The sequence below is a fragment of the Poromitra crassiceps genome (assembly GCF_964638095.1).
Source record: "Poromitra crassiceps genome assembly, chromosome: 4".
In the NCBI taxonomy this organism is placed as follows: domain Eukaryota; kingdom Metazoa; phylum Chordata; class Actinopteri; order Beryciformes; family Melamphaidae; genus Poromitra; species Poromitra crassiceps.
Genome location: NC_139626.1, coordinates 15,468,360 through 15,478,672, shown reverse-complemented (window position 1 = coordinate 15,478,672; position 10,313 = coordinate 15,468,360). Strand labels below are relative to the sequence as shown.

Genomic DNA, 10,313 nt, shown 5'->3' with positions numbered 1-10,313 from the left:
TCAGAGGACCCTATCCTTCATGGGAAGCACTCTCTGGAATAATCTACCTCCCTCGATCAGAGAATGCCCGAGTCTCGCCACCTTCAAAGGCCAGCTGAAAATATGGCTCAGATCAAACCAACAATGTGATCACAATTAACATTTGCCATGTTTTGCAGCATGCTCTGTGTGTTTTATTTATTTTAGGTTTTACTAACCTTTTATACTACTAATTTTTGTTGTTGTTGGTATTATTAACTGTGTGTTTTAATCATTTTTGGTTTTACTAACTTTCTGTACTTTTAATCTTTGTTGTATTATTAATTTTTCTTTCGCTTTCATGATTACACCAACCTGCCATGGGACTACAGGTGGAAACTAGCCCTTGGGCTACAACCTGACATATTTACTGTACGGCTGTACTGTTCATCAATGTGTAAAGTCCCATTCTTTAAATAAATGAATCTGAATCTTTATGTCGAGGACACTTTCATGGTAGTTACATTTTCCCAGGTGGTATTTGAACCGGTGACCCTCCAATACAGTCATGGACACCTCTCCACAGCAGCCCATACACAATGGAACGCAAAGAGATTCAAAAGTTATTAATGTTGTTTGATGTTCCATGATGGCATGAAAGTTGGCGATCAGTACTGTGCAGTGAAATTCTAGCTCCACCTTGTGGATGTTCTTGTAATTACATGAACTCAAAGTCATTGCCATCCTCTGTCAGGGAGACAGAGAAAAGAGACAGAAAACACACTGGACAGTCAATATTATATGGAAGCTATTTTTTGTATACATCAGTCATAACGCATCTTCTTACAGGTAAGCGTTCAGTACAGAACAATGTTGAAGCAATAAGGATGTTTTAATACCACAAATTGGTGAATAAGATGGTAAATATACTGTATGAGTAAGCTTGAGTATGTGATTGTAATACAAAATAGATTCATGATCACAATTACAACATCATAGGAAAAATATTAAAGTCGTAAACTCACAAAGACAGGTTTGCCTTAAACTGAGAATAAACAGGGAATAGAAACATTGCATGAACAAAATTACCCCCACACCCTAGCCTGGGTAAACCCAGCCTCCACGTGACCTGCTCTCAGACTGAGAGCAGGTCACGTGGAGGCTGGGTTTACCCAGGCTACCCCCACCCCAGAAGGGATTAATGTCCACACAACTAGAAAGTGAGGAAAGTGAATGGCACTTGGCATAATAACGCATGTACGTATATGTATCATTTACTATGCCTGGCTTTGCCATGTGATCATAAAACAAATTACTTCAAAGTACAAATCCTTCAAACGATATTCCATGTTATCAGACAAGGTTCCTCGATATGCATTAGCAGTCGCTCTTTGAAAACTGAACAAATTCTCAACATTATCGCTGAAGTAACAGAAACTGCAACTGCAGTTGTTCGGTGCGCCATTTTAACGAATTACAAGACATGATCCAGTGCTGTGTGGTCAAGTGTTCCTGAGTGTGTACGAACACCTAGATGAGTGTCACCTTGGATTTGGTCAAACTGTATTTTCCTGATACACTTAAACACAAAGACAAGAACCAGTAAAGGAGTTGTATTGAGTGTTGTGTTGTCTAGTTAAAATTCCAGTATTCCTTCTCATTTTCATCCACCCTAGCCTTACCCTTGGAGTGTCAGAGACAGTCATATTAGAGCACAAAACACAATACAAAGAGTGGTTAAAACACCAAGCAGAATAATTCAACACTTAAGTAGGAACTAGACCCGCCCCAGGCTCCAGGCTACAGAAGGTCCAAAAAAACAACACGAGTTTACATTCAGATGAACCTCGGCCCTTTGGGAGAGGAAGAATTCAATTATAGAGCAGTTAAAACATTTTAAAATATAGATTGAAGCATAAATTGCCCAAACAGCAAGAAAACTGTTATAAATTATAATGAATAGCATTCATGATAGGAAAGAGAGGCTCAAATCTCACAAGCCGCAAAGTGCACGATGTATACCAGAAATGATCAGGATCAGGATCAGGATCTCGCGCGAGCCTGAGTGAACGGCCATGAAGCGATGCAGACGATGAGGTAGGACTGGGCGATATGGACCAAAAATATCATCTCAGTGTTTTTAGACCAAATGGCGATACATATTTCTGTATTCTCTACGAAGTGGGCTAAATGTTCAGTTATAAGTAGGGCTGGCTGATATGGACTAAACCAAATATCACAATATTGTTTTTCCAAATACATATATTATATTGCAACTATATTGTAGGGATCACTATTGGTGCTTTCACAAAATATTGACAAAATGAGATTTTTGGATAAATAATCATACGTAATGTGGATATAATGACTTAAGTGGGTAAAGCCAAATAACAGAACAGCTAGAACAGTCTGGTAAGTTCAGAAAATGACATCACTTTACTGTAATGCGGCCTTTCAAACTAGGAAGAGACAACACTAATGCTATATCATGATTATTTACCATTATCCAAAATCTAAGATAATGGTATTGCCTAGCCGTATGATGAGGGGAGTAAAACTTCTGTGGCATCTTGTCTTCCTCGGAGGTATGAGGCTTCGCTCTCTGACGTTGTGTCACGTGCTTGATAACAGAAAGGGTGAAAGACAAGGTTGAGGTCCGGTAAGAGATCGTGTTAAGGCCGGGGGTATCGCAGGATCGCTCAGGCTTTTGCTGGTATATGAATTACTGCAAGGTAGGAGGTTTGGTTCACTCTCCGTCTTGCAAGCAGAAGTCAAGCACGAGTTACCACCAGCATGTACCAACTCAGATAAAAAGGAGATGCCGTATTTGTTACTAAAGTAACCTTTAGTGTGTGTATGTGCGCGCGCATGTGTAAAAGAGTTTTAAGCAGCTAAAACAAAACGACACTGTCACTTTGATCCGCTCCTGTCTGAGTCTGCACACGTCAATCCATGGTTCTTCACTTGTGGTCATCTCATTGTTAAACAAAACTACCATACTGACCTGGACTCACCATGCCTCTCTGAGTACCAAAGGGATCACACACAAATAAAAAATGAATCAGATGGACAGACGGATGATTATCACTGCTCCAATATCAGTATTCCCACTTTGTGAACACAGACCCAGAGCAGCAGATGAAATATCCTACCCAAGGCAGGTTTATAATTATTATTTTTTGTCCATCATCAACCGAGGCTGCCAATGTTATACCTCAAACCTCATATTTGTGGAACAGAAAGGGATGTCCAAAAGTGTCAGGTACAGGTAGGATAGAGAAACGTATCAGGGTCTGGCTGGTGGCTGCTGGTTAATTCCCACCCCTTAAATAAATAGACGGAACATTTCTTGAAGATATGGTTGTGCACAGTGCCATCTATCTCAAGCCGGTGAAGTTGTTGCCTCCAGGAGGAGATATGGTGATGGAGTCCAGAATGGGACGGAGAGCCTGGCCAAATGGCCTGGGGAGGCAAACACAGCAGACAGGAGTTATACTGCATGTGAACACAGCAGACAGGAGTTGACACAAAGACACAAAAACAAACTAAATGACAAAGACAGAACAGAATGAGACAGAGGCAAAGAGCCTGGGCAGTGTAAGCACTGGGCAGTGTAAGCACTGGGCAGTGTAAGAACTGGGCAGTGTACGAACTGGGCAGTGTAAGAACTGGGCAGTGTAAAGAGCCTGGGCAGTGTAAAGAGCCTGGGCAGTGTAAGAACTGGGCAGTGTAAGAACTGGGCAGTGTAAAGAGCCTGGGCAGTGTAAGAACTGGGCAGTGTAAGAACTGGGCAGTGTAAGAACTGGGCAGTGTAAGAACTGGGCAGTGTAAAGAGCCTGGGCAGTGTAAGAACTGGGCAGTGTAAAGAGCCTGGGCAGTGTAAAGAGCCTGGGCAATGTAAGAACTGGGCAGTGTAAAGAGCCTGGGCAGTGTAAAGAGCCTGGGCAATGTAAGAACTGGGCAGTGTAAAGAGCCTGGGCAGTGTAAAGAGCCTGGGCAATGTAAGAACTGGGCAGTGTAAAGAGCCTGGGCAGTGTAAAGAGCCTGAGCAATGTAAGAACTGGGCAATGTAAGAACTGGGCAATGTAAGAACTGGGCAGTGTAAAGAGCCTGGGCAGTGTAAAGAGCCTGAGCAATGTAAGAACTGGGCAGTGTCAGGTGTCACAACAGCCTCATGAAGCTTAGTGAACACAGTTGACTCACGTGGACAGAATCTCAGACGGAAGGTCGGTGATGTAGGCGGGGATCTTGGCGCCTGTGAGGAACTGAGCCACCTCATCGGTGAAGGTGTTGCAGTTGTGTTCAAACAGGTGGTACCTATCGTTTCTGTGCCGAGAGAGAGAGAGCAAATAGAGAGAGAGAGAAATTCAGAGAAAACATTCGAAGTAAGACAGGGTGGAGAAGTGAGACAGGGTGGAGAAGTGAGACAGGGTGGAGAAGTGAGACAGGGTGGAGAAGGGCGGGTGAGGAGCAGGAAAAGACAAGATAGTGACAGAGAAGATTTCGACAGGGAGATAAAGTGTTTTTTCTAACTAGGGCACCGGGAAGCTGTTGAAACAAGGCAACGCGTCAAAGACACTCGAGATGCAAAAATAGGTGTTCGATTGTTTCTTGCCCCATGGGAGAGAAGCTACAGTTTTCATTGGTACAATGCATTTAAGTGACATCGTTACAAGATAACACCGATGAAGAATTTTGTGTCAAAATTGATTTACAGGCATCTTGTCTAGGGTTGCAAAATTCCAGGAATATTCAAAGTTGGAAACTTTCCATAGAAGCTAACAGGAATATATGGCAATTAACAGGAATAAACTGTAAATTTTGGGGTAATTTATACTAACAATTTAACTTGTCATATACAGATAGAAATATAGTAAACATTTTGTTAAAAAAAATCTAATACAAACGTTTTAAATTATATTTTTGACTTAATCTATTTGTGAGTAGGACTTTGATGGATTCTTCATTGAACAACAAAAAATGGTCCATTTCCTCCATCACATTGAGGAGGATGTTGATGAAGTCCAGCGAGGCAGCTGGATTCACGCAAGATCACTAATATCACACGGGAAATACATCTTGGCACGCTCCAATCTATCTGTTTGAATTGGAAGCACCAGTGGTTTGTCATTTAGGTGTGATCAGAGCAATTTAGAGAGAGTGGCGTCAGCGGAGGACTAAATGCGTGACTCATTAGCCAATGAACAGCCAGGAAGGGGTCTCGCGCTACTTTTGGATGCTAAAATAAAGCTGATAATGCACAATTTGATTCTAAAAAAAAAAAAACTTTCAAAGTACAACACAAACTGTCCATTTTGCTGCAACTCGACAGTGCTGCTTAATCCAGGACCTTACTTCCTGGAACTCTTGAGAGTAAAAAACTGGTCCATTGGAGTGAATGGAGATGTCGCGAGTCTTCTAATACATGGCTCTGGGTGTGATGACAGCGAGAAGCGAGCCTGTGATAGACGCTCATCCAATCACCTGCCAGGTATTTTATGAAAGTGCCCGCCCCTTTGATATGGTTTCCCAAGCGACTTGTCAGATAGTTCCTTGAAACAAACCATCTCATCCGGCAGTGTCATGTTAGGGGGGATCATAGGGAATACATTTATTTTATTCAACATTCAGGATTTTTGTTGTTCAATGAATTGATTCGATCCATTAATGTTATACTCACAAATAAAGTCAAAAATGTCATTTCTGCATAATAATACTGTATGTTTAGTTATGACAAAACAAAATGTTTATATTTATGTCTGTATATGACAAGGTAAATAGAGTTAGTATGAATGACCCCAAAATTTCCAGTTTATTTCCATGAAAGGTTTCCAAATTTGAATATTGAGAACACGCCAAAGAAATCAAGGTTTCTAAAATTCCCAAGCTCCCCTTTGCAAACCCAAATCTTGTCATTTTACATGAGATGTATACCTCATAAAAATTGTATAGGAACTTATCAAGAGTGTAGGAGTTTGGAATCTCTGCTGATGTACTGTAAATGAGTGGGGGATGTTGTTATAAGTGATGTCTCTTCTGGTTAATTCTCTTTTTCTTCCTCCTTGAACTAAACTCCCATTGGCTGCTGCCTGCTTCTCTCTCAGATTCTGGGCAAGTCCCTGTACAAGTCCAACCAGACTGGACCAACTAGATCAACCATGTTGGAAAAAATCTTGTGGTGGGAAAGTCTCTTGAGTCTGCAGTGTTGTCGAGCCTGTTCACACTACAGGATAACATGCGCCGGCCGTATCAGGAATTGTGTTGAAATAGTGTAGTAGTGCGACTTAGCCTTTACCTGTATGTGGACTCTCCTAGTGAAGACAGGTACTCCATAAAGATCTCCTCTGTCACCTCAGTGTTGCCCAGGTCCACTATGGAGTTTGGCTGTCCCAGCTGGGTGCCACCCTATGACACACACACACACACACACACACTCAGAGGACACCTCCTTCCCGGCATTTTGTTCAAGTCTTTGACTAGCACTTTTTGAACCATCTCTTTATAGATATTTGTATTTTCCTGTATGCCAACTATAGAGCTTGCGGAGTTGTGCCATGTTTGTTGAATACCCTAAAGGTTGTTTTCAGGTGACGTCACATCTAGATGGCGACCGGGGCAAGACCATTGACTTGTTTGCCAACCACGTGATCGTGCTGGGGGGCAACCAGCAGCAGGCTACATAGAAAAGCGCTAGCAAAATCGGACAAGTAAGATTCAATATTTATTTGCCATGTCAACAAGTTGATTGGGATTTGTCTTAGTGAGCTCAGCTCACATACAAAGACAAGCACATAAAGTCATGCATTCACAAAACAACAATGGAAAGAGCATGATTTGACCATACTGCATCGTAATACATTACTGCAACACTGTAAACACCATAGAAAGGGGGGGGGGGCAACACTATGTAGTGTTTAAAGTGCGATGTAGGCCCCCTGGAAGTGCATTATCTGAATTGTACAGTTAGTGTGTGTGTGTGTGTGTGTGTGTGTGTGTGTGTGTGTGTAAGATTAAGGGTGTTTAGAAGGCAGACAGCTTCAGGGTATGTGCTGTTGTGAAACCTGGATGTTTTCGTCTGAACACTTCTGAATCTTGTCTGAGAGGGCAGGAGGTTAAAGAGGTTATTTGCTGGGTGAGACGGGTCTGTGAGTGCAAAACAGGTCCCATAAAACTTTCAGGGCCTTCTTTTTAAGCCTACCCTTGTATAGTTCTGCTAGGGGTGGGAGATTGCATCTGATGATTTTGGATGCACTGTGCACCACTCTATCTAACTGTCTCCTGTCCTCAGCACACAAGTTTCCAAACCAAACCATAGGTTGAGGCGATGCCTCATCATAGACGCCGGGTTAGCTGGCTCAGCCTGGCTGGGGGCGTGGTCAGGGTGGGGTAAATCCCCCGTTCTATCCATTCAGCAAAGTTAGAATTTAGCTGCTAGCCCAGCGCAGGCAGACACGATCGGGGATTTAACCACTGCAGTAAATGCACACCTGAGCAGACGTCTTGTGTTGCGTTCTAGAACCCCCAAACCTGTAGTTTAGAGCCACAGCACCGTCATTTGGTGAGTCAGCCCATTGAGATATATCGGCGGTTTTACCCCACTCGCGCGCCAGCCATATAACATTTTGTGGGCGTTCCCACACTTGCCGACTGTCTCTATACGTGAGGATGCTCTCCACTGCTGCTCTATAGAACTGCACCATGCCAATCACAGAAATATGATACTTCCGCTGTAAACCGCTTCTCTTCAATGTACCGTAAATTCCGGACTATAAGCCGCGGCTTTTTCCCCGTTTTTTGGCCTTTTTTGCCCCCTGCGGCTTATATAACGGTGCGTCTTATCTATGGATTTTTCCAGCAAACGGCCACTCGGGAACCTCCAAAATCTATGGATGTTGGTATGAGGCAGAACGAGAGCAAGACAGACATTATGAGAGCGAGACCCTGATTGGATGATGTTGCAAAAAATGTGCCCCCGCGACCTGATTGGAGCACTGTGCCACTACTCTCTCTCAGCCACTACGGTAAAACACCCTCCCTCCCTCCTCCCTCGCTCCGGGGGGAAAAAGGCAGCGATTGAGCCTGTAAGACAGTCTGAATGAAATTGAATGTAACATTCCCAATTCTATGTATTACATTCTAAAAAACTAACAGCAACATTTTGGAAGGCTAAGCCACACAACTAGCTCGTTGTAATCTAACATCATGCTTCAAAAGATGGAGAACTGGCTGTGTTACGACGATGGCGGCGATTGAGCCTGAAAGCCATGTCTGAGACAGTAGCGAGACAGGAACAACAACAGCAGCAGCAGCAAAGGATCATGCACAAACCCGAGACGAAAGGGACTGTCCGTCAGGGCGCGGACGACTGTGTGTCAGCAACTCCCTCCCGACTACCAGGAGAAAATTACAAACTTCGGCGAATTCACACAAAGAAAGATCAAGGAATATTCCATCGGACCGGAGCAGATCATAAATATGGATGAAGTGCCTTTGACGTTCGACCTGCCTCTCACTAGGACTGTTAACAAGAAAGGTGAATCGTCCATCACGTTGAGAACCACAGGTCACGAGAGAACGAATTTCACTTGTGTTCTTGGCTGCACAGCAGCTCCCGCCGATGGTGATTTTTAAGCATCTCACAATGTGTGATTTTGTCTGGGGATTAGTGACCTGACTTTTGTTTTGTTGAAATGTTAATAAATGGGAGCTTCCCCAAACAGCCATCTCTTTCCCGACAATCCCCTCTGTGCACGAAGCCTTACATATGGTAATTAAACATCAAAACACCCGCGGCTTATAGACCGGTGCGGCTTATAGAAGAAAAAAATAGTCACCTTTGAAGGTGCGGCTTATAGACCGGTGCGCCTTATAGTCCGGAATTTACGGTATATGGAATGGATCTATCCTATATGTTTCGTAATCTTCTGGCGATACCTGCAGCATGGAGTGGCATCCAACACTCTTGCATACTCGCTTTCCTCCATAGTAGCTCTGGGAGAGCTGCCCCCCAGCGACGTCATCGGAATCACGTGGTTGCAAACAAGCTATATGCTGAGAACAGCGGGAGGAGCACCATGTGGGAGGAGCACCATGTTTGCTGAATACCCGCCTATAGGTTGTTTGCAACCACGTGATTCCGATGACGTCGCCGACGTCACTGGGGGGCAGCTCCCCCATAGCTACTATGGAGAATGGAGAAAAGCAAGTATGCAAGAGGTTGGATGCCGCTCCACGCTGCAGGTATCGCCAGAAGATTGCAAAACATATAGGACATGATCCATATACAATGAAGAGAAGCGATTTTTCCAGCAACTTTGCTAATGCTTTCCACATAGCCTGCTGCTGGTTGCCCCCCGTTTGCAAACAAGCCAATGGTCTCACCCATGGTCTCGCCCTGAAAACAACCGTGTGATGTCAACTCTAATATACTGTCATACTGTACATGGCATGCTCCACATCACATGTAAAGAAAAGTATGAAGATGATTCTTACAGGTGGACAACTAGCGATGCCCTCTCCTCCATAAAAGAACTCCTCTCCATGGATCACAATAGCCGTGTGCCTGCAAGAGACCAAAACACCGTTTCCAATACAACCAACCATTGCCAAAGAAAACAGTTAATTCAACACAATCAGCTGGATTGTTCGGGAAAAGGCCGGACAACTGAACTCACCATATCCCATCAAGCTGTTTCCCTGTGATGATAAAAGCAAGAGTTGAGTCAGAGTAGGGCCTACTGCGTCTTACTTACTTCATGCATTAGTTAAGTTAATATAACGTAGTTAGCAAATAGACGGGCTCAATTGTTAGCTTGAATCCCCACTCCCTCCCTCCCGGTTGCCCTGGGCAGGGTGCTCTCTGCGGCTTGCCCGAGACGAGACCAACCACCGCTAGCCTCAACGCGAGACTCATCATTCATTCTTCTTTCGAATGATGAGTCGCGTAAACCACCTAGCAGCCAACGCTAACTCACCTAGCATGAGAGGACTGAGCTGGCGAGCCATGCCTCTTGACAAGTCGTAAATGTACAGTTTCACCGGGTACAACGGGCTGGTTTGATCCATGATTCAGAGGGTTTTCCTCAAAACGATGAGTTAATACAACTGCAGGGAAATTAAAAAAAATCTATTGGTAATACACGTTAGCCGCTAGCTAACAAGCTAGCTAGCGACCAAATTAAATTGTATGAAGTTGGCTAACCTATATCAGCCAAACAATACTGCACGTCAACAATAAATAATACACAAATAATTTCAAATAAACACGATAAAAATAAAGAAATTAATGAAGCTGCAGCTAATGTAAACACCGCAGTGACAGCTAAAGCTAGCCGGCTGACAGCTGTCTTCGGATG

At 43.7% G+C, this 10,313-nt stretch overlaps 1 protein-coding gene across 2 annotated transcripts; it reads right to left on the bottom strand.

Moving 5' to 3' along the window:
* Positions 1 to 1,135: 1,135 nt before the first annotated feature.
* LOC310774777 (desumoylating isopeptidase 1-like) lies at positions 1,136 to 10,313 on the bottom strand. Of its 2 annotated transcripts, XM_083634914.1 has the most exons (6): positions 9,933 to 10,313; positions 9,633 to 9,654; positions 9,451 to 9,520; positions 6,254 to 6,363; positions 4,162 to 4,284; positions 1,136 to 3,420 (listed from the first exon to the last, which is right to left on the bottom strand). In XM_083634914.1, the coding sequence occupies exons 1-6, from the start codon at positions 10,021 to 10,023 to the stop codon at positions 3,336 to 3,338; spliced, it is 501 nt and encodes a 166-aa protein (XP_083491040.1). In that variant the 5' UTR covers positions 10,024 to 10,313; the 3' UTR covers positions 1,136 to 3,335. The 2 variants fall into 2 exon arrangements, with proteins under 2 accessions (XP_083491040.1, XP_083491041.1); XM_083634915.1 differs by lacking the exon at positions 9,633 to 9,654 and having other exon boundaries at positions 9,911 to 10,313.

What these genes read in the sequence shown, in the direction of transcription:
- LOC310774777 (XM_083634915.1), bottom strand. Translation starts at nt 10,023, where the DNA reads ATGGATCAAACCAGCCCGTTGTACCCGGTGAAACTGTACATTTACGAC. An exon ending in GAGTTAGCGTTGGCTGCTAG is followed by an intron (nt 9,521 to 9,910) that starts GTGGTTTACGCG and finishes GGTCTCTTGCAG; the next exon opens with GCACACGGCTATTGTGATCC. An exon ending in CCGTCTGAGATTCTGTCCAC is followed by an intron (nt 3,421 to 4,161) that starts GTGAGTCAACTG and finishes TTGCCTCCCCAG; the next exon opens with GCCATTTGGCCAGGCTCTCC.